The 24682-nt window shown below is 39.6% G+C and overlaps 3 protein-coding genes across 5 annotated transcripts; all 3 read left to right on the top strand.

The window, feature by feature from the left end:
- The first annotated feature begins 5863 nt into the window (after window positions 1-5863).
- Window positions 5864-11063, top strand: LOC102704171 (polypyrimidine tract-binding protein homolog 1-like). Its single transcript, XM_040526770.1, has 10 exons — window positions 5864-6220; window positions 7462-7671; window positions 8302-8364; window positions 8434-8507; window positions 8582-8677; window positions 8801-8858; window positions 8928-9032; window positions 9119-9200; window positions 10079-10191; window positions 10399-11063. The coding sequence occupies exons 1-10, from the start codon at window positions 6038-6040 to the stop codon at window positions 10792-10794; spliced, it is 1380 nt and encodes a 459-aa protein (XP_040382704.1). The 5' UTR covers window positions 5864-6037; the 3' UTR covers window positions 10795-11063.
- A 1110-nt stretch (window positions 11064-12173) lies between these two features.
- Window positions 12174-13734, top strand: LOC102715134 (chlorophyll a-b binding protein P4, chloroplastic). The gene is made up of 3 exons (XM_006659368.3): window positions 12174-12447; window positions 12555-12970; window positions 13203-13734. Exons 1-3 carry the CDS (start codon window positions 12257-12259, stop codon window positions 13334-13336), a joined length of 741 nt encoding a protein of 246 aa, XP_006659431.1. The 5' UTR covers window positions 12174-12256; the 3' UTR covers window positions 13337-13734.
- Window positions 13735-14944: 1210 nt separating this feature from the next.
- LOC102704443 (lipoate-protein ligase A) lies at window positions 14945-20315 on the top strand. Of its 3 annotated transcripts, none has more exons than XR_001550797.2 (5): window positions 14945-15577; window positions 15690-15928; window positions 16370-16518; window positions 19361-20071; window positions 20203-20315. XR_001550797.2 is itself a non-coding variant. In XM_006660092.3 (4 exons), exons 1-4 carry the CDS (start codon window positions 15393-15395, stop codon window positions 19598-19600), a joined length of 813 nt encoding a protein of 270 aa, XP_006660155.1. In that variant the 5' UTR covers window positions 14945-15392; the 3' UTR covers window positions 19601-20087. The 3 variants fall into 3 exon arrangements, 1 of the variants encoding a protein (XP_006660155.1); XR_005812341.1 differs by having other exon boundaries at window positions 20227-20241; XM_006660092.3 differs by lacking the exon at window positions 20203-20315 and having other exon boundaries at window positions 19361-20087.
- The last annotated feature ends 4367 nt before the right edge of the window (window positions 20316-24682 follow it).

Raw genomic sequence — 24682 nt, forward strand, 5'->3', positions numbered from 1 at the left:
GCGAGCTAGGTGTAGTGATGAAAATGGTTTAAAAACGGATGAAAAGTAGCTCTAACATATATGTTTTCATATTTTTTCAGAATCAAAATTGGAAACCCTGGATACAAAAATAGAATATAATATTATCGAATATAGATACGGAGCAAATATGTATTGATACAAATACAGTAACAAATATTGACTAAAATATAATAGCCTCTTATAACTAACTCCTCAAATCAGCGAAGAGTTCTAAGCTTACTGTATATCAAAAATGGATCAAGTTATTTATATTTAACAATCATATATACATATGGATAATAGACAAATACAAACTAATGGCATTACTTGGCTTCATACCAAGAAATATCTAGTTACTATAAATATATTATATTATGTGATAGAAGATCATATTTTAAAAGTTGTATTAAATAAATAGATCATCATAAATAACATGAGTATGTAGTTTTATTTACTACCATGGGTTTTAGTTTATTTTTTTCCCAAAAATGAACAATGTTAAATTTAGAATTAACAAATATGAAGTTGTTTCCATCTTAAGATCACAAATTAGTATTTATAATTTAATTCTAAAATAAAACAAGAAGATAATGCTAGTGTATTTATTGTAGTTTTGTAGTAAGACCATTTTTAAAATAAAAAATGACAAATAAATTGGGTTACACAGCTACACCTATGGGAAGTTAGTATGAAATGGACCTTTTTGTGGAATCATCCGAATAACGATATGAACAAATATCATGACAGTTTTCAACCAAATCCGAATTACACCAAATACTAGCCTTACCGCATTTGTTTTCATTTCAAAGAGAAAATATCCAAAATCGTTGTCTAGCAAAATAATTCCATACAAAACTTTTTGTTTCCAAAAAAATTTTGACCGGATAAAAATGCAAAATAGATATCCAAGATTTTATTTTTGTGTCAGTTTGATTGGATATATAGCATGATGCAATGTATGTGATGTTTGCCTGGTCAAGTCTGAAACTCTGAACTTATGGTCATTTTCGTTTCCTGAATTTAGCTGCCACACAATCTACTTGTACTTCAGACCAACCTTATGCAACTACTTAGGTGTTCAACTTCAGAGTAACCCTGTGCAATGCTTAAACTCATCGGATCCATAGTGTACCCTTCTTTATGTTTAGATACTTCCGTTTGCGGATTATTGCTTTGATTATTTTTGAATAGCTTCATCCATACGGAGCGAAAGTTAAATATTATATCAAGTCCAGCTTCATCCATACGTAGAAGTTAACATGATCAATATTTGGTTGTTTCAAACAAAAAACCAAATGGCATATTTGGAAACGAAAAATAATTTATAAATAGGAACTGTATATATATATATATATATATATATATATATATATATGTGTGTGTATTTAGTGATATAAAAACAAAGCCTGAAAAATAAACTACGATAAAAAACCATAAAATTAATGCCAAATTAAGATTTATTTAAAAAAATCAAATTTTAATTTATAAGCATGCAAAAAGATGGGGCCTTAAGTATCTGATGAAGACCAACCTCACAAGGAAAAAGAAAAACTTGCATACGAGGATTTGATTCCGATTAAGTCATTGATTCATCAATACTGAGACCATAATCATCATCGATTCATAATCATTGCAAATCGACAGAACGGTCACATATAGTTGATTTGAAATTTTTACATTTCTGTCTATTTGAAAAACTTTTTTTTTACAAATAGACTTCTAGAAAAACTTGATTTAGGAATAGACCTTTTCATGACGCCAACACCTCTGACGCTCAAGTTGAATAGGAGGGCCCAAATAATGTGGATCCTGCCCTCCTACCATGTAGGCACCACGACGCCATTCGTCGGCTGCATCAGCATTGCGCAGGCCAATGGTGCATATGTGGCAGGAGGGTAGCACCAATACAGGCCACATAACGCCCTCCTATTCAACCACGATGCCAGGTGTGTTGGTGCTCTATTCTGGATTAAGTTTTTATGTGGATCTATTTATAAAGTTTTCTAAAAAGTCTACAATGTAAAAAATTAGTATAGCTGATATCTCTTTTTTTAGATAATGGATGAAAAATCTTGGTAAAAGTTGCACTCATTTATTACAACGTTGGCATATTATACGATAATATATTGCTAATTATATGATAATATATTGCTACATCTCCATTCAAACAAAAAAAACAAAAGATGGAAACCCTCACAAACAAAAAATTTCTTTTTATTGTACCAGTGAATCCAATATGACAATATCCATTATATTTTAGAACAAAAAATACTTTTAAGTTTTAAATGAAATTCCAAATGACTATTGGCAGATCTAGCAAATGATAGTAGAGAGGTCTAAACAAACTAGGTAGACTGTCAACCCCTCTTTCCATTTATCTTTAACATAAAATTTTAGAAGGGGTTTAGTGGGACTATTATAGACCTAATGGGGGTAACGGAGGCTCAAGCCCCTACCTCCAACATGTTAGACCTGCCCCTACAAATGACTAATGATATTTTTATAAGTCAAGTCTGTAAAGAACATGTGAATACACTAACAATTTCTTGGATCATAAATATTAATAGTAAAAGTTGATTGCTCATCAACACCCATAGAACTTGTATCAATAGAATCATGTAAGTTTTCATGTTCACTTAAGTTACTATCAACTTCATTTATATTATTGGTATCCTCTAAATTCTCATTAGCATGCACATCAATTCATCATGATTTTTAGAACTAGTATTAGTCTAAAAAATTATCAAAATCTCCCTTTTATGATTGTATAAACTCATCCAGATGCTTTTTTCTTCTTTTTTTCACTTCCGGACAAATACTTCCTAATCCTAGATGACATAGTAGAAGCAACAGTAGTTCCTTTGATGTGCAAATTGGTCAAAAATCTGATAATCCGAAGAACTTTGATCTCTGAAAAAAAACACCTGAAAAAAATATTATAGAGTATCTAGAAACTTTGCAAAATAACAGCAATAACTTAGTTATACATATATAATATATTAGCCAAAAAATCGTACCAGTGAAGTTTACTGTCTACGGACTGCAGACTATAGCCGATCTAAACCCTTTCTCTCCACCTCTTTACTAGCTCTAAATCAAATCTTTAGAAGAGGGGGAAACGAAATTGCAAGCAATTAGCAAATCAGGGGCTCAGCCCAACCATGGAGTGGTATTTAACAGCAATGAAGAAAGAAATCATAGAGGAGAGCATACTGCATACCATGCATGGATGCAACATGAGGTGATTTTGAGTAGAGCTATTGCAAATTAAAGACAAGATTGCTAGAGATTGACGAGATTAGATTATTTCCATCCATTAATCTTGGCGCTTGAAGCGAAGAGGCGGAAGGGGCAGTGTTACCAACGCTTATCTCATGAAGAACCGAAGAAATAACTATGGGAGCTTGGGAAATAGAAGGGGGAAAACGTGTGTGGTGTGTGCTAGCGATGTTTGCAACTAAGTTAGATCGATCCACCTCTTTTATGTGATTCACTTTTGCGTGGATTAGATTGGGCCAACATGTGTTAATTGGGCCAAATCAAATAATGTTCAATTGATATATATAGGGGCATATTACATGGCTGTAGGGCTATCTCTTAGGGGCCTAGGGCGGTCGCCTTGAATGACCTGCATCAGGGCCGGCCCTGACTGCAGTCAACTTCACTATAGTCCTTTCCTGCAAAGACCCATGGACTTGGTCTTTCAAAACTATCTCACCCTCCATCAATTCATCATATTCCATATCTGAAGCTATTTCTAGATTAGATTGCACTTTAGATCCATCTATTATTACCTAAGTTTTATTTTGTTAAACCTATCCTTTTACTTTGGATTGGGTATATTTATCAATGTTGCAATGTGAACTACCCTAAATAATTTTCATGGCCATCTCTAAACCTATTTTCAGCAAATACATGGAGTGCAGTAAACACAGCGATAATAAATTCATCATGTCTAAAGTAAAAAAAGATAAAATAAAATGTGGTCTAAAGAACTATCTCTATGCTTATATATAAAAGATTCTAGGAGTAAATCTAGATAAATACTTTTAACATCACTTATCTAGTAATACGCACGTGCTAACGTTATGGTGTTATAATATGTTTGATAAAACATTATAAAATAACAATACTTAAAGTATCATTTTTAAATATGGAGTGCTCAATTATAAAATAAAATTTTGAAATAGGATTTGAGGAGTGCAGTGTTAAGGGGGCAGTAGTGCGGTGGTGGGGAAGGAGTGTTTTGGGTGAGGCCAGATTCATCTATGCCATTGGATCGAGACACACAGAAGAATATATCCCATTAGATGTGTCACATGGTCTTTGGTCATGAGGGCTTGGTGTTGATGCACCGTAAGGTAGATGGACGACGAAGCAGTGTAATTTACTCTTATTATTTTTAGGGAACTGCTGCAATACGATTTAGTGTTAAGAAAAAGGGATAAACCCCGATTCCAACATCAAATCAAGACACGACGCACTCCTTGACGCCAACTCTCTATGACACGCTCCTTGCCGCCGCGGCGCCGATTCCTACCGCCAACGCTCCTCGCTGCCGTGAATCCTATCACCTGCGCTCCTCTCGTCGCCTATTCCTATCATCCGTGCGACTCTCGCCACTAATCCTCACCGCCACCCTGCTCGGTCTCGTGCGCCTTTGCACGCTCAACCTCACTTAACGGCGACGACGAGGAGCATGTCTGTGGTAGACATTTGCACGAATAGGCTTCCGAATAACATAAGTGCTACCTTAAGGGTACCAGGCTTAGTACTATGGTCGAGTAGCATGGTGCCTCACATGTACCATGCATGATACTTTAAGGTACTAGACATGGTATCATGACTAGTTACTTCCATGTAATATGATACCTCAAATGTACCATGTATGATACCTAAATAATATCATGTTAGTACTAGTGGTATCATGTCTGGTAATACTAAGACACATGTATGATATCTACCAAGTATTATCTTGATATATACATGATAAAAAAAACACAACCATAAAAATATGATCCATATGTAGTACTTATTTTCGCTATTTGGCTTCTTCCTTTTTTTGCAAGACCTTTTTCATGTACTATCATATTTAGATGGACTAGCTTTTGGTTTCACCTTAGGGCTCTTCCCTTTGATTCAAGTTTTTGATGCAATCTTCCCTTTGACAGAAGTTTTTGATGCATTTTTCACCTTAGCAGATGTTGCATTTTATTTTTTAGCCTTTTTTGCAACAATGATTGTATCACTTCATCCTACCACGTCTGAAAACCTTAAAGCATCACATGAATCTATATATGCACCTAGAAAAAAATAAGAAAAACATATAGTGCAACGCTCACTTGATATAGATTTTAGTATGAGCTTCTGTCCTTGTTGATTGGATGAACCCTAAAAATGTAGGCAGAAGGAGACTGTTGAGGAGAAAAATGACAAATTAAGACAATCAGGTATAAATGGAGGAGGTAGAAAAGACATCCACCAAAATGTTGCTGATTCATCATAGGAATGGAGGAGATTGAGGTAAGAAACGGTTAGTTTGCCAGAGGGAACAGAGTGCGCCGCTATCGTGGTCGTTACCGCCCTTGTCCCCTATGCTGTCACTGCTATTTTTTATGTGAAATGTTAATTTTGTTCCGTATGAAAATGAGCCGTTCCTTAGAACCAGTAGCCACATCCCGTCGGCATTGGATCCAACGTTGGTAATACAGCATTTTCGTTATTTCTATCCAAAAAAATGCTCCAGATGCGTAAGGGTCCACCGGTCACACTCGCGTCTATCGTCGTCTCCTTCTAGAACCACCCAACCCAAACAATCCCAATCTCTCCCTCCCCCTCCCCCTCCCCCTCCCCCTCCCCCCCCTCTCTCTCTCATCTCATCTCCTTCCGCGCGCTCTCCGCTCTCTCTCTCTCTCTCTCTAGTCCCCAGCCCTCGACTCGGCTCGGCGGCAGCGCACCCAAACCCTAACCCTATCATCCCCCATCCCAACCCATCCCATCCCCGCGCCCCGCCGGCGAGGCACAGAGCGGAGCGGAGATGCCGTCGGGGTCGGCGACCCAGTTCCGGTACACGCAGACGCCGTCCAAGGTGCTGCACCTGCGGAACATGCCGTGGGAGTGCACCGAGGAGGAGCTCGTCGAGCTCTGCAAGCCCTTCGGCAGGGTCGTCAACACCATGTGCAACGTCGGCACCAACCGCAACCAGGCCTTCGTCGAGTTCGTAAGGACGCCCCCCCCCCCCCCCCAACCCTCCTCCCCGCGTCGTCATATGAAAACGCTGAATCCCTCCGTCTCCGCAGCTGCGTGCCGATCGTTCCCTCCCGCGTGTGAGGCCGGTTTGCCGGGGAGACTCTGCTTGTGTCCGCGATTTAGGGTTTATGCGATTGCATCTAGCGATGGGGTCGGACTGTAACGACTGTTGCTTAGAGTTCGTTTGGTAACCGGTACCGACGGTGTTTGTTTAGGACCCTGCCCTCCAACCGAACACTTTCAGCTCCACCTGGAAAAGGATTGGAACGGGCTGGAATGATCTGAAAAAAAAAATGAACTAAAAGGGCGGAAAAAGCTTCACATGGAGTTATATTTAGGAGTTGGAGTCCTGCCAAATGGGCCCTTAGTTGCTCGTTTTTGTGGGAGCATGATCTATGAGAGGAAAATTGTCTGATCTTCGTCCATTGATCTGGGCAGCAGTAGTAGTGCCAGAATCTGGTGTTCAATTATTAGTTGGATATGTGCTTTGGAATTGAACCGCTAAGATGGTATGGTTCTCTCCAATGAGATGAATACAACACTGCAGCTTTCTGTCATGTGCTGGAAATGCTTTACTCTAGTTGACTTTTGTGCATGTGTTTGTTTCCATTTGGCCATTTACCTTCACATGAATTTGGATGTTGTCTGACATGATATGTCAGATATTCAAGTGCACAGGAAAATCAACTGATTTTTTTATTTGTTAGCTCAATTTAAAATACTAACAGTGAAGAAGATACTACTGTTGGAGCATGATTTATCTGGTGGCCAAGCTTTGGACTATATGATTAGATATAAAGTTAGTGAATCGCCAAGAGATCTCTATTAAGTTTTTTTTTTGTACATGCTCGATCTTTGATTGCAAAGGTCTGCATTCCTGATCACGTAGTACCACTGTTTGGAATAAGTTTTTTTTTCCATTTTTGGTTGATGAAAACTTTATGATTTCAATGGTATTGTAATGTAACATGGTTGATGACCTGCTGGTTATGTTGAATTGAGACATCAGAAAAGATTGATTCATGAAAGAAAAATTCTTCCCTGTTAAAAAAGAATAAGTGTTCTCTAGGCAATAAAAGAACCATTGAGAAATTACTTTTTAGTTGCATAGATGTATTACCCTCTGGGTTGATTTTTCAGAAGTTTGTAGACTGGACACTGAGTTGCTGTTCTTTGTCCATCACTTATATCATAAATGCACCTGTTTTTCAGGCAGATCAAAACCAGGCAATTTCAATGGTTTCATACTATGCTTCTTCTTCAGAACCTGCTCAAGTTCGTGGTAAAACTGTATATATCCAGTATTCAAATAGGCAAGAAATTACCAACAATAAAGGAACTGGTGATTCCTCTGGCAATGTCCTGCTTGTCACTTTTGAAGGCATCCAGCCTAATGATATTACCATAGAAGTCATTCATCTGGTAAGTATGTATATTTTACATGTGACACTTCAATTAGCTAACAGCTTGGTTGTTATTTATCTTTCAAAATTGTCTTGGTCCTTTGGTGCTATAATACATCAATCTTTCTTCTATTGTGACATTCCTTTATCAAAATAAAATTGGCTTTACGTAAGCTATTTGTTAAATGCATGCAAATTTGTTATATTTTTCTATGCTTTCTAGACTGTGTTAATCCATGTATTTTAGGACATGTATAATGATTCCCCGGCAGGGAACTTTTGAACGATGTAGTATTTAAAGGTATTACAGTCTACAAATTATCAATTTCCCAGAATAAAAGTTACATTGCACAGGTAGTTAAGTACTTCAAATCATAAATGACACGTTCATGTCAAAGGAAACTCAAAATTTCTACTCCTGCTTCTACCAAGTTTATTACTTCTTAAGTTTGTCATCCTGCATTATATAAAACTTCTCTACATAATGCATGTCCACTAATTTATAGTTGCATACAAGCTCATTACTTCAGTACGATCCGCTCTATGCTCCATACTTTTCATCTTTGTGCATAATCTTGCAGATGTTCAACTTACTCGAAGGTGGATTTGCATTCTCATTTTTTGTTGCAATGGTTTCTGAATGTTTTAGGTATTTTCTGCATTTGGGTTTGTCCACAAGATAGCAACCTTTGAGAAGGCCGCTGGCTTCCAGGTAATATAGTTCTTATAGAACTGTTATTATAATTCTCTTAAGCTCAGTTTATCATCTGGAGTTTCGCAGGCCCTTATCCAATATACTGATGCCCCAACTGCTCTAGAAGCAAAAAATTCGTTGGATGGAAGAAGCATCCCAAGGTTCCACTCAATTTTAACTATTATTATGTGTTACAAACATCCAATGTTGAGTTACTGATATTCAAGTTATGCAGATATTTACTTCCTGATCATGCCCCCACCTGTCACTTGCGGATCACCTTTTCTGCACACAAGGATTTGAATATCAAGTTTCAATCACATCGTAGCAGGTAAAAGAAAGCTGTAGCTGACAATATTTAAAATTTAAAATTTGATTTTGAGCTGTATTTTGCATAACATATGGTTGATGAAACAATATTGAAATTCACATTGCTGAATTTTTTGTTGATCAGGGATTACACAAATCCATATCTTCCTGTGAACCCAACAGCAATTGAGGGAATTTCACAGGTATGCTTTAACATCTACTACTATTACATTATGTTTTTAAACCTTCCTTACACACTGGAAGTTCTGCAGCCCACATTAGGCCCTGATGGGAAGATAAAGGAACCTGAGAGCAATGTACTTCTAGCTTCAATAGAGAACATGCAGTATGCTGTGACAGTGGATGTTCTACATACTGTTAGTATATTTTACCCTTAGTATTCTTGAGTTGGTTTTATCTAATAATGGTAAAATTGTATAATCATGTAATGGGATAATTTCAGGTGTTCTCTGCTTTTGGTACTGTCCAAAAGATTGCAATGTTTGAGAAGAATGGTGGAATGCAAGCTCTTATTCAATATCCAGGTATTTGTCAAATGCAACTCATGGCCCCATGGCTCTTGATAAATTGGATAAACCATGACCTGTTCACACCTTGATTTGTTGGATGTACATAACCTGGCTACTTGGGTGTGATTTGTCCACACCTCGTATAGTTGTGAATTCCTGATAATCCATCTCATAGATGATACTAAACCGTGTAGACATCTTAATGATGTCGTGCTGACTATTGAGTTAAGTATTTGATTATGCATCGTAAGTTTCTAAACTTGGGAACTTCAGCAGAGGGGTGTCGGAGTTCGTGAAGGCTTAGAATGGAGAACTGCAACTATCCACAGCTATAAAGTTGCCTTTAGTAATTTCTTGATCATTTCTATTTTCTGTGTAAGCATATTCTCTTTCTTAATAGAGGTTTGCTTCTTAGGTCTTTCTGTTGTCATTGCATCATATTTTCCTCCTTGTACTCCGCATCAGATATCACCTATTTTAATTGTTTCCAAGCATAGCACTTTGGGGTCAGAGTACCATCCACCATATCAACAACTATCTTGCACCTGCAGTCCGAAAGAGAACTGCAGCATCTGATTTGTTGGTTATTGTTTCTAATTTTCTATATCTTACCGTGACTGTTATTCCAAAGTGACTACACAGTGGCACCTCATATTACAATATTTGATCTTATGAAATCTTCGACTATTGAAATGACTTCACTAGTTTCTGTAACTTTATCAAATGGAAAGATTTTCCTGATTAACGTGCCTCCTTGATCATGAGCATTACAAATGGATTCATCACTTTCCATTGGAGACTTTTATTTCAGATTTTTCAAAGATTTAATCATGGATATTATTATGATTCCTTCAAAGTTTATTGGATATATGACTAATAAAACTATATTGCAGACATCACAACGGCAGCAGTTGCTAAACAAGCTTTGGAAGGGCACTGCATCTATGATGGAGGTTACTGTAAGCTTCATCTGTCATACTCTCGTCATACTGATCTCAATGTAAAGGTATAAATAGTAGTTTCAGGCTTGTCTAAATTAACAAACAATAAGTACTTCTCTGTTGACTAATGATTAGTGAATGTAACTCATTTAGAAAATAGCCTACTATATGAAAGCAGAATAAATTTGACAAAGTACGCTTTCTGAACTTTTTTTTCTTTTTCCCTTCCGCCTTGTTCCCCCTAATTGAAATTCTGTTGCTCTGACGTTCAGGCACATGACGAGAGAAGCAGAGATTACACTGTTTCGGATCCTAGTGCGCAATTGCAAGCTGCAGCACAAGTGCCAGCAGCGACTCCTGGAGCGGCATGGCAAAACACTGCCCCTGCTGCTTCCTTTTACGCAAGCACGGCAGCAGCGAGTCCTGTTGGTCAAGTGTCAGCATGGAATCCTAACATGCAGGCAGGGGCTTACGGATCAGCATCATCTGCATACCCAACCCAACCGATGATGCCAGGCTCTGTTCCGCACTATCCAGGAATTGGGTCCAGCTCCGGTGCACCACCAGTATCGTTCCAGGCCTCACAGCAGATGCCACAATATGGTGTACCCACAGCTGCTCCGCCCCATGCACCACCGGCTGGCCAACTAATGTATTTCCCAAAATAAGCTTATATCTTCATCCGATGTACAAGCAATTGCAAAATGTTGCCTGCAATACTCGGGTCTGGGTATCTTCTCTTCAATTTTTGCGATGTAACTGGCCTATGCAGCTATTCATATTGTAACTCCGCGAGCCTCCCTGTCGCAAATGTACCTCTGCGTCAGTCGGTGTCTGTAACTGTCCGGCAATATTAGAAATCCCCCCCATTAGCATGTCTGGTATTGTTCTGCTCAGAAAACTTAAGTATATAGTGATTCTTTCGACTTCTATGCAACAGCAGTACCTTTTTTTGGTCATACTCTTCATGCAGTCATACCTGGTTGGTTACTAAGAACCCATGCAATTTTGGATAGATTAACCTACTCACAACATGAATCTGGCATGCAAATTTGGATATTTGGATAGATTAACATACACTTAGAAGATGAATTTAGATCGTGAAACGCGTGTAAACTATTACCTTATCTTTTTATTTCTGCTTGTGTTTATAAACAAAAAAATTTATAGTTGGTTTTTTAGTTTTTTTATCATAGTTTATTTTTTACTCTTTGTTTTTACTCCATCCATCCAGAATTGATCATCATATTATCAAAAAGCAAAAATCCAAATTTGATTGTCGTATAAGGCTGGGAGGTGAAAGAAATCTTGAAAATGATGATTTATTGCTTCGTTTTAGTATGCATGCATGCGTTTAAAATTGTATCGTATCCCGATCGGTTAAATGCTATCCATTCCATTCAACAAGCATGCAGGATGGGAACATGCAGAAGGCAAGTGTGCATGCAGCTGCGAAACGGAGTAAATGGATTAGGAGATGATTTTCTTTTCCTCGGTCAATGAGTCCAGCTGTTCTAGACGGAGGAGTATGTATATAAAATTTTCACTTACAAATTATCTTTTATTTGTAGAAATACCGTTTGACTTCTCAATAAAAAAAGCTAAACAATGGGGGCTAAACGTTTATAAGGTTTGTGCCAAAATGCAAGGCGAAAGCTAGCTTTTATCATTTCACTTATCCAATACCCCCATTTGACCAGATATTTTTCTATCGCTGCTCCAAAACTTCTTGAGCCCCTTCCCCTGCAGCATAAAAGATATCAACCGTGAGGCCGAGAGCGATCTGCACCAGCCATCTCCCCGATCCGACGTGGCAGCAGCAAGCAGCCGCAGCCCAGGCCTCCGTCCAATAGGAACCCTCGCTTTGATTCCCCCCGTATCCCGGGCATCCGGATAACGCAGGATAAGAGCCGGCGCCTCCCATTGGCCACACCCACCCGGAGCGTCGTCCCCGCCGTCCGATCCGCGGCCACCGCCGATCCCGCCCGTCCATCGCCGCCGTCGCCACCCGGCCGGGCCGGCCACTCCCAGACAGTTTAATACAAGCCACGCTAGCTTCTCTTGCTCCCTGCCTGCCAAAGAAAACGTCCGTGCCATCCCCGCTGCCCGATCGAGCTCTCTCTGGCAGCAATGGCGTCCGTCACCGCCCGTGCCCCCGTTGCGGCGCTCCGGCCATCGGCGGCGTCGCTCAAGTCTAGCTTCCTCGGGCAGCCGAGCACCCGCCTCGGCCGCGCCTCGACGACGGCGAGGCGTAATGTTCGGGTGGAGGCCAAGGGAGAGTGGCTCCCTGGCCTCCCCTCACCCGTCTACCTCGATGGCAGGTGAGTCGTCGGTGTTAAACCATAAATAATTATCTATTTCTATTACCATTACCAGTAGAGAGCATCGTGTAATAAGAAAATGGGTTGTATGGTTTGGGTGGCGTTAGCCTACCGGGCGATAACGGGTTCGACCCGTTGGGGCTGGCGGAGGACCCGGAGAACCTGCGGTGGTTCGTGCAGGCGGAGCTGGTGAACGGGCGGTGGGCGATGCTGGGGGTGGCCGGGATGCTGCTGCCGGAGGTGCTGACGAAGGCCGGGATCATCGACGCGCCGCAGTGGTACGACGCCGGCAAGGCGACCTACTTCGCGTCGTCGTCGACGCTGTTCGTCGTGGAGTTCATCCTGTTCCACTACGTGGAGATCCGGCGGTGGCAGGACATCAAGAACCCCGGGTGCGTCAACCAGGACCCCATCTTCAAGAGCTACAGCCTGCCGCCGCACGAGTGCGGCTACCCCGGCAGCGTCTTCAACCCCCTCAACTTCGCGCCCACCCTCGAGGCCAAGGAGAAGGAGCTCGCCAACGGTAAGCACGGCATATTTGCAAACGGAAAACAATCTGTCAATAAATTTTTATATACGTATTTTTATCAAACTTCGGTGAAACGACCTAAAATCAACTCGAAATTTAAGATAAAAATTCGAATTTTGGCATATAAGTATAAACGGAGGCGAAAATATGGGGCGAATGGCCGTTCATCGAAGGTTGATTAAATTTTTATCATGTGTAAATCGATCGATCTGTATATGATTTGCAGGGAGGCTGGCGATGCTGGCGTTCTTGGGGTTCCTGGTGCAGCACAACGTGACGCAGAAGGGCCCGTTCGACAACCTGCTGCAGCACCTGTCTGACCCGTGGCACAACACCATCATCCAGACCCTGTCAGGCTGATCTATTTGATCAAATCACACACCTTAATCTCTGCAGGGATGGATGGAAAACCACGCACGCGTGCACTGCATTGAGTTCAGGCTGGCGAGGAGATGTTCTTGTTTTCCCCTTCTCATTTCTCTCTTCGTTCTTTCTGTGGAGTATGTATAAGCTGTAATCAATTGGGAGGAGATGGATGTGATTCAGGCTTAACTGTGTGTGTGTGTGTGTGTTCTGGTAATTTCCTTGCATGGATCTGGGTGCATGGTGATTGATCCAGGGGTGGTGAGTTGAGTGGTGGTGATCTGCTTATGTACAGTACTACAGGGGAAGCTAAAATGGTAGCAGCAGCGTTGTAGCTATCTCATGGGGTCTCGATCTTAATTATGGTGGATGAACTATGATTAATTGCCTTTTCATGTGCTTGGTTTTTGTTTTGTCATTGGGTGAGGCAGTTGGGAGAGGGTCTGGTAATCGATCGATGGAATCCAGCTGAATGAGCTTTTTTATGTGCCTTGATCTTTGAAAATTCAGTCTGAATTTAACCATTGGAAAGTCTAATTCACAAACAAAACAACTTATTCAGTCGCTGTTAGTTGGTATTTCCTAGTTGTATACTTGCATCTGCGATGCTAAATGCTTGCTTATATTCGGTATGCTAAAGGATTTATTACCACTGAAAGATTCACATATTTTCACCACAAAACAGTCCATATGTTCTGAAAAATATCCACTAATTAACGTCTAAGCTTCTCTATGAGATTTCGTCTGTTGCTCTCAACGCTTCAGATCAGTCACACAAGCGACGACTGGTTAGCAAAGAGTCTTCGGGAGAAAATCGGTAAAAAAAAAAAAGTGCTTTATGATCCATGATATAGATGTTTCAGAAAAACTATTATTTACCATAACATAACTAGATAATTAAAGAGAGTGGTCGTGTATGTCCGGTTCGGATGTAGTCATGTAGAGGCCTAAAAACCGGACGGAGATTCAGTGATATTGTCCCGTGACGTTCTCCGTGATATTGAGTCATTAATATACGGGACCCATACGTGTCAGGCACATGTAAGTCCCACACATCAGTAACTCAATGTCACTAAATCCCCTGTCCTAGTTTTTAAGCCATTTTCTGAAAATCCATTTTCTCGAGAGGCAAATCACCGCTCAACCAAATAATTTTTTTTTAGTTATGCGATGCACAGCTGCCTTATACATGTGGAGAAGTAGAGTACTCCGCTCCGATTTTTTATTTGATTCCGTTGATTTTTCATTTATGTTTGATCATTTATCTTATTTAAAATTTTTACATAAATATGTAAAATTATAAATCATATTTAAAGTTCTATAGGTAATAAACCAAATCAAAGAAAAATAATTAATAACTATATAAATATTTTTAATAAGATAAATGATCAAGTCAACCACGTCAGATAAAAAGAAGAGGAGGGATCAGTATAATTTATATACAACTACAAAGAAATAATGTTACAAAGCAGGGCATCTACAGCATGGGCTGATGGGCTGGTCAGCTTGCTCACTATCGGACCCATTGAGGCCCAAAACCAATTAATTCCAGCCCATTTGAACATCAATTCTTTTTCTTTTTACCGATAAAGAGTAAAAGAAAAAAGAAAAAAAAAACTGGTCAAGTCGTCTTCCTCCTCTGCCTCCGGCTACCCCTCCGTCTCCAATCTGCAGAGCCGGCGGAGGCAGGCCGGCGACGGCGAGAGGGCGGTCTCAGTATCCTTCCCGACCCCGCGCGGCGGCGCCGTCATCGCGCGCACGGCAGGCGAGCAGGTGCTGGAGGGTGGACGCGTCCGGCCGGGCTCCTTTGGCCTACGTCCCTCTCTCCCTCCCTTCTCGGTTCAAACCGTAGCGGAAGGTATCCGTTCTCCTCGCGCAGCCCCTCCTTCCTACCCCTCCGCTGAGCCGTGCTTGGATTGGGAATCTGTCCGCCGTGGAGGGAGGGAGGGGACAGCTGCCGCTGGCGTCGCGCGCGCTGCCTGTTTGACGGAATGCGCATGCGAGACTGACTCGCAGCGTTGAGCCGCGCAACCCCACACAGAGGGTTTTAGGAATGGCTGCTGGGGTGGCTGGAGCGAGAGGCTCCGGCCGGCCGCTCATGCGGCTGGTCACCATGGCCGGTGCGCCGATCCTGCAGCAGCTGCACCTGGAGGAACGGCTGCTTCGTCGCACCGGGGATAACTGGTGCATCATCAACGATGGCACGGCTCCTGCCACCATCGTCATGGGCGTGTCGGGGTAAGTAAGTTCATCTTCCTGGTGGGCGTTGTATACGATAAGGCCTAATGAGGTGTCTTGGCAACTGTGGAGGAGATGAATTCAGTTTATAACATGGTTTCGATGATGACAGGAGAGTTTCGGAGCTTGTTGAGACTGAACCAGTACTCCGGGATCAGGTCCCAGTTATAAGGAGGTTTAGTGGAGGTGGCACAGTCATCGTTGATCAGGGGACGGTGTTTGTCACTTTCATATGCAGCAAGACTGCCATTGCTGGACTGCAGCCATTTCCACGGGACATCATGTCGTGGACTGGTCAGTTGTATGGAAAGGTCTTTAATGGTTTTGGTGAATTTCATCTGCGTGAGAATGGTATGCCATAGCAGCAGAGTATTTCATCACTTGACAGCTTAATTTAGTCATGCCATGATTTTACCATAGTCGATAAAAATTGCCATGCTATTAATTCATAAATTGCATTATCAAATTTCATATTCATATACTGGTTTTAAGTTATATCTTTCTAATTTCAAGATATCAATATCATATTTACATGTAGTTTATTCTTTTTTTTATTAGTCTGTCTTGCAAAAATCACCTAACTAATTAAATCTTTAGTTTTTTTTCTAACAGACCAATTTGATTGTTGAAGAGCTATGAATCTCAGTTTGGCATATTTCTTTCCAAAATTTATAGTTAGAACTTCAATTGTGGTATCGTGGAACCAATATGTTGCTTGAATATGTAGTACTCTGTACTTTTGTAAATGTTATCTGAGAAATAAATTTATTCATGTATTGGTACTTTTTGCAGACTATGCATTTAGTCATCGAAAGTTTGGGGGCAATGCTCAATCCATAACAAGAGATCGTTGGGTTCATCATACATCATTCTTATGGGATTATGATATGAAGAATATGGATTATCTCAAAATTCCAAACCGTGCACCTGATTACCGACTGGTACAGCTCTTTCCTTTTTTTTTCTCTATATGCTTATCAACACACCAATATTTTAACATTTCTGTACAAAACATAGAATTCATTGAAGTAGGTTACAATGCCAACATTATGTGAAGACAATTGCCATTCCCTTTTATTAACTAAATTCATAATTGACAATACACACAACCTAGGTGTAGAATGAGGAGCCCCACAACCAGAAAAACAAACTAATATAAAATTAGATGGCAATCCTGTAGTAATTCACTATAGTTAGTCAGAGAGTAAGCACAAAAAGGTAACAGCCTGTACTCAGATACATGATAGACAAGTAACAAATAAATGATGCCATGAGAATTGCGAATGTAGTTTTCACATTCAAAAATGCAACGAGACAACTTTCTATAAAACCGCCAAAACAATCCAAACAACTTGGCCAAATATACCAACTTAGGAATTTCCAAAAGTGAGATACATCATTCTTATGGGATTATGATATGAAGAATATGGATTATCTCAAAATTCCAAAGCGTGCACCTGATTATCGACTGGTAGAGCTATTTCCTTTTTTTCTCCTTATCAACACACCAATATTTTAACATTTCTGTACAAAACATAGAATTCATAAACTTTAAGTTTGCCTAGATATGCTTGGATATCAGTTTCTATTTTGTAAGACTATCAAATTTAACCTTAACAGACTTGATAATCCCATATATGTTGGGAAGGAAAATTGAGCTACAGGCAAGTGGTTAGTAGCTACCTGGCTATCATCGCACTATTTTGGTACTGCAGTAATAGTTCAAGATATGTAAACCGCTGAACATCTGGTAAAGGCTTCAGCGGTTTCTCAACCAGATAGTTTTATAATGTGTTCCATAGTTCCGAAATCTATAGTGATGGCTGAATGGCTTATTTTTTAGAGTGAAGTGCACCTGCGGTCCTCAAACTTGTCGAGGTATGTCATCTAGGTCCCTATACTCTCAAATTGTACTTTGACATCCCTAAACTCGATTATGCGTCCATGAATGACTTTTTAGCCGACGTGGCATCGTGACGTGGATGGTGCTAGCCAGCTACGGGGGTAATATTGCAAAGGGGCCCTCCAATTTTTTATCGTCACACACATCTCCCCTGTGTCTCTTCTTCGCGTTAGAGAGAAGTGGCGGCGCGAAGAACTCGAGGAGACACAGGGGAGATGTGTGTGACGATAAAAAATTGGAGGGCCCCTTTGCAATATTACCCCCGCAGCTGGCTAGCACCATCCACGTCACGATGCCACGTCGGCTAAAAAGTCATTCCGTGGCTGGTTTCGACCACTAATGGACGCATAATCGAGTTTAGGGACGTCAAAGTACAATTTGAGAGTATAGGGACCTAGATGATACACCTCGGATTGCCGGTACACTTCACTCTATTTTTTAATAATAGTAATTTAATAGTACGATACTACTTATATTATGAATGCAACTATAGAATAACCACTTAGAGGATATTAATGACAAAAAAGAGAAACAAAGTAATCTAGTCACCTGTTCCTGCACCAGCTGAGAAAACTAGGTCAGTTTATCGTTTATGGTTCTCTATCGTCCATCGTTTCTGCAAGCCTCTATTCCCACCGATCATGTCCCATCCATTCTGCACCAGTGGCAGAGAATAGCCATTACATTTGAATTTTGGTTCCCTATGGTGATTCCCTGGATCTGTACTCCACTCCATGGTGGAAAACTAGCCAGATTGGAAGAGAAGTAGTGGCCAGGGAGCTCAAGGCGCTGACTGGGCCAGACCTCTAGCCAGCCCATGTAACTGTTCTTTTCTATTTCTTTCTTTTTTTTCTTGTCCAACAAGAGCAGTTCGGTAGATTCAAAACTGTTCAGTTGTTGGTTTTACAAAATTACTGGGCCTATTTTTTGTGGTCCACTTTTGTGAACAGTATTCAAAGGAAACTATGGAAATAAGGCCATGGTTCAGTTTTTTTTCTCCTGTTAAAACCTCCTTTCTGGTCTGGTTTTTAGACTATGACTATGCATATGAATACCAACACGACTTTACATTGTAGTAGGCAAGTTTCTCCCATAATTTGGTCTGAGTTTTCAAAACATTTTTGCAATCAGTGATTTTGGGCCCAAGCTCAGTAACTGATAGTGATCGGTTACCTGTGATCTTAGAAACATAAACAGTATTTCACAGAAAGGCAGAGTAGGGATGGTTCGATGGGTGAATGAACCATTGCACTTGGTCCATCCAGACCAAAGAGTTGAGCAGTACAAAAGTTATGGTTTACCATTAAGCATGGTTCATTCACCCATCGAACCATCCCTACTCTTTGGTCTGGATATTACAACTTAAGAGTGAAGTACTTGTACTCTAGGGATTGTAATATAAACATTTATTTTATTGTACTTGAATACAATCTATCTGAAAGCAATGCATTGAGTGGAGCATACTGGCTTTCCACCCGCTTTTGGATGCAAAGATCTGGTACTGCAGGAAACATCTTGTGAAGTCCAGCGGCTGCAAGCAGCAACTTGTCTGGAAACCTGCTGATATCTTCTGGACCACTAGCAGATTAGCTTTGATCCCTAAGTGGCCCAGCACCGCACACACTTGAAATCAAAATGCACACATTTCCTTTTCCCGCAGAACAAATGGGCATTTATTTGTTATCTGTAATGATGGTGCAGAAGTTGGCACACCTTTTTGCTCTATTCAATGTAGGTTCTGATTTCAGGAATACTAAAACAAGTGCCAAGCCTAAATCAGAAACACTGTGATTCAGCACCTTGCATTTGATATTTATAACTTTAGGCACCTCGATGTTTGCATACTGATTTCCAAATCGATTGCTTGTATTATTCTTCAGGCGAGGAACCACACAGATTTCTTGTGTCGCATGAAGGAGTATATGCCATCGCGATCTGTTTTCACGGAAGGGATCATCTCTGCCCTCAGAGACCACTTCACAGTCCAACCCACAGAATTGGAAACAGTGATCTCTGACGACACAGGATTTAAGCCTTCTACAAAGCTGTTGTCGCCACAAGACCTAGAGGATATCATCTCCACAAAAGAATCACACAAGGTACAGGAAGTTCAAGCATGACCGCAACTGCGAAGATGACTTGTTTTTCTCATGGTCATGCCAGACAAGCGGTGTCATCGAACAGTGAATTAAGCTTTCAGTTCGGACGACGTTGTGCTCCTCCCTGAAACACTGAATGAATTTATTTGCTCCCAGGAGGACACAAACCACAGCTTCCTTGAAGTGAACTTCCACATCCAAAGCATCATTTGCTCAAAACAACTTATTGCTATTCATTCCGATTTCGTAATCTTAACTGGAAATAATCAGCTGGAGAACCCGATGTTCCTCTCTGCTAATGTTGCCCATCTCCTCTAACCTGGAACTCTTTTACCCTGTTTAACCTGGTCTTTTTTGGTTACCTAAATGTCCGAGCAGTCAAGCAGAAGCTCTCTCCCTGTCTGTGACCACCAGCCATGAGTCCAAAATGGCAGGCAGCCTGAGCCAGTGAGGTCCTGCTCCAAATTATTCCCCTCTACCAATCCTAAGCAGGTACTACTATTACTACCCTGTGGCTCACCTCACTTGCTGTTGCTGCTCCCCTTTTTTTTTTTTTTTTTTGACTGCCTACCTGACATGCACTGCACTACAAGTTGCATCCGGTTTTTAACTTTTAACCGCAGAGCCCCGTGTTTACGGTCGACCAGGCAGGCCGGGCATCCGTGTGGCTGCTCTGCTCGATCTGGATATGCTCCGGGGCAGGAGAAAGAGAGTATGTCCTCCATCTCATAGTATAAGAAGTTTTAATCCATGGTGGTGTTTAGTTTGCAAATTTTTTTTCAAAAACATCACATCAAGTTTTCGAATACATATTTGAAATATTAAACGTATTCAAAATAAATTTTAGATTTCGGTTGAAAACCGCGAGATGAATTTTTTGAGCCTAATTAATCTGTCATTAGCACATGTTGGTTACTGTAGCACTTATGGCTAATTATTTTCTAATTAAGCTTAAAAGATTCTTCTCAAGATTTCTTTTGTAACTGTGTAATTTTTGATTTATCTATGTTTAATACTTTATTTAGATGTCCAAAGATTTAATATGATGTTTTTGGAAAAAAAATTTGGAAACTAAACAAGGTCATAGGCAGGCGATTGGTGAAGTCAAGAAAATAAATAAGAAATCAGAAGCATACCATTGATCGAAAAAAGAACGTAGGCAGGCGAAGAAGTTTGCTATATTCTGGGTTAGGGGTGTTTAGACTGAAATTTTTTAGAAGAAGTGTCACGTCAAATATTTGATCGGATGTTGAAAGGGTTTTTAGACACCAATAAAAAACGAATTTCACGGCTAGCCTGGAAACCGTGAGACGAATTTTTTGAGCCTAATTAATCCGTCATTAGCACATGTTGGTTACTGTAGCACTTATGGCTAATCATAAACTAATTAGGCTCAAAAGATTCGTCTAAAGATTTCATAGCTGTACAATTAGTTTTTTAGTTTATCTATATTTAATGCTTTATTTAGGTGTCTAAAACTTTAATGTGATGTTTTTTTAAAAAAATTAGGAACTAAACGAGGCCTTAGATTTGTAAATGCTAGGAGCTGTTGTATTTTGGGAGGAAAATGGTACTGTGTATGCACGCGTGCGTGCGCCCCCACAAACCTGCAGAACCTGCAGAATCACACGGGGGGAGGCGTGTGATGGATGGATGGATGGATGGATGGATGGATGGGCGGGTGGGCAAAGGTCGCCATGGATAACGGACAAATCCATCGCGTCATGCACGAACGCGGGCACAGTGCCGGTGCACGGACGCTCGGCGCGTACCGGCGCCAGGCGGACCCCCCTGCCTGATTTTTTTTAGACCGGATGTGCTGGTGCTGGATAACCGTTTCTGTTTTAAACTGATTAACCTGAAGTATATTTTCTCCGTCTCAAAATAAACCAATTTTTTATTTTTTTATTTATAATTTTTGATTTTTCATCTTATTCAAATTTTTTTTGCGATTGATCTTTTTGTTTTTATTAGATGATAAATCATGAATAGTACTTTACGTGTGACTATCTTTTTTTCTAATTTCCTAAAATTTTTTCAATAAGACAGATAATCAAACGTTGGACACGGAAACCGAAGAATTGGTTCTTTTTGGATAGAGGGAGTAATATACTTGGGCCACATTTGTCCTCCCTCTTTTAAGTTAACTTATCCCCTCGTTTTTCGCACACACGCTTCTCAAACTGCTAAACGGTGTATTTTTTAAAAAATATTTCTATAGGAAAATTGTTTTTAAAAATCATATTAATCTATTTTATATTTTTTTAATAATTAATAATTAATTAATCATGTACTAATCTATTACTATGTTTTTCCGTGCCAGAGTAAGTTTCCATTTTTCTCCTAACGTGGTTAGAACACCTACGACGAACCAAACTATATATGATCCTATAATTTCATCTCACGTGATAATTTCATAAATTATTTTCGTTTGAAAATAGTCAAGCAATCATATCAAGACCGCGATCGTTTAGGGTACTAATTTTTAATTTTATTAAATTTTTTTAAATAAAATGGATGGTCAAAACGCGAGACACAGCAACTAAAGATTTGCTTCTTTGTGGGACAGAGGAAGTAGTTATCGCCCGCATGCAAACGTGTTCGTGGTTGTTTGGATCATAAATTTGTTTTAGTCCACGTTAATTAGAAGTATTAAATATAGATTAATAACAAAACTAATTGTATAAATAAAGACTATTTCATTAGATAATTTTTTAGCCTAATTAATCCATGATTAGTGAATATGATGCTACAGTAAATATTTGCTAATCGTGGATTAATAGTCTATATTTAATACTTCTAATTAGTATCCAAACATTTGATATGACAGACTTAAAAAAAGTTGGAGAGAAACAAAGAGTGTCTTCATATGATCGAAAAGACATGTAGGTTATTTCCCCCAACTTTTAACTCCACCCGTACACTAATAAAATGAAATAGGTCATCGACTGGCTTTTAGAAAAAAACAATATGACGTGTTTTTAGCGATAGAAAAATAAATGATGAAAATAAACTACGATAAAAAACCCTAATATCAATACAATTAAAAGTTTAAACACTATAAGCATAGTCATAAGATAAGACCGGAACTCCACGGCTGTCATTGTTTTTTTCTTAAAAAAATAACTTAAAAAGAAAAAAGCAAGCAAGCGCAGCAGGACAGTGACCGTACCGTACGGTACAGGAGGGGGGGGGGGGGGGAGGGCAGGAGTGTATGGATGCCGGTGACGACGCATGCACCTGCAGTGGTACGCTTGTCTGGTGCTGGGCTGTAGTCCTGTAGTCTTTCTTATTTCTTAACACAAAGATTTTCTATATATATTTTTTCATATCTATCCCTTCCTTTTTAACTTTATTAGACTTTTTTTTGTCTTTCCTAGACTCATAAATGTGATAACAAATATATACATATGTACGCTGATATATGAATGAATTTAGACAAACCCAACAAATCTAATAACATAGAATATATGGAGTATTAAATAATACAGATGATAAAATTACTAACTAAAAGTGTAGACGATGATGAATTTAGCGGTTTCAAAAAAAAATAAAAAAGTGCGAAAAGAAACGCCGGTTTGCGTGCGTGGACGTAGGATGGGTATGAAATGATATCGATCTCGCGGGCGCGTGAAGGCCGGGGGCATGGACCGTTGTTCTCCTGCTTCAAATTAATTTCTCTCCGATTCGTTGACACCTGCGCTCCACCTGCCCGGCTGCGCGTATATAACGATCGCTGCCCACCTACGTATGCACGTACACGTACGTACCTCTCGTCCTGTACACGCATACGTATCAACGTATGCATGTATAATAGAGCTACCGTATATGTATCGTCTGTCCTCTGAGAGTTGCAAGCTGCCCGCCCCTATAGCCAGCCCTGCATCTAATAAGTCGATCGCTAGCACACCTGATCTGATATTTTTCGTTTCGGTTTATATTTATAAGCTAAAATTTAAATTTTAATCTTTAATTTTAATTGATTCTTAGGTTTTTAAACCGAATTTTATTTTCTGGGTTTTTTAACCTTAAATTTGAATTTTAAATAGATAAGGATATGTATGTAAAATTTTTATCCACAAATCGGTTATCGTTTGTAAGTATGTCTTTTAGATTTTTACATGAAATGGTCAAACAATTACTCTGGTGCTAACGAAAGGCATGTATGTATGTACGGACAATTAATTGATTCGTGGCATGCAACCCGTGTTTTTCTACATGTTGCATTATTGTCTAGCCGATTAACTCCTCAATCGCTAGGCGGCACCCCCCCTGTTGATCCCGATTGACGTAAGTTGGGTTTTATTTATCCTTGTTTGTTGAAGGTATGATGGAGGATATACTTGGAGTTGTCTGAATAAATTAGTTTGCACAAATAAGATATGTTTAGAGACATTATGTGTGAATGGTGGGAGGTGTCATGCATATTTGTATCTTTCTTGTAATGGAAAGATGAGTGAGAATAATAGGTCATAATGGCTCGGTCGACCAAGAATCAATCGTATTTATTAATTTTAGAAGCAAAAGAAATCGTATTTATTAATTTAACTATTCAATATCGACCATAATATAATAAGATGTAGATACTTTCGATACAAACGAACTCTATATATGAGTAAAACAAAAACAGTTGAAAATAGTAGCACTATTACGAAAATGGTTCACAGTCCATCGGGAATTACCGTTTTTAGCCCCTTACGTTGACAATTTAATAACAACCATTCACCTCAACTGAAATTTAAAGGTTTTATTTAAATCTTGCTGCTAAATTAATGTGTGGTATTACCTCTGTTTTAAAATATAAATATTTTATATTGTTTAACGAAATTAATTAAGTTGAGAGAAAAGAGACTATATTACCTCTTAATAAATGAGAGATATACGTAGATAGAATAATACACGAGGATAAAATGAGAATAATTTTAAATATAAAGTAATTAATGACATAAACAGTAATATGCTTGTGTTGTAGGGTGAGATATAAATTGTGGAAACGTTTTTACATTTTGGTTTGGAAGGGAGGCAGCATGCATGTAATAATGCATAAGGCGGAGTTTAATAATTTACGGACACACGTATAGGCTGTCTCCACGACGCGAGTAG

Source organism: Oryza brachyantha, chromosome 8 (genome assembly GCF_000231095.2).
Source record: "Oryza brachyantha chromosome 8, ObraRS2, whole genome shotgun sequence".
Taxonomy (NCBI): Eukaryota; Viridiplantae; Streptophyta; class Magnoliopsida; order Poales; family Poaceae; genus Oryza; species Oryza brachyantha.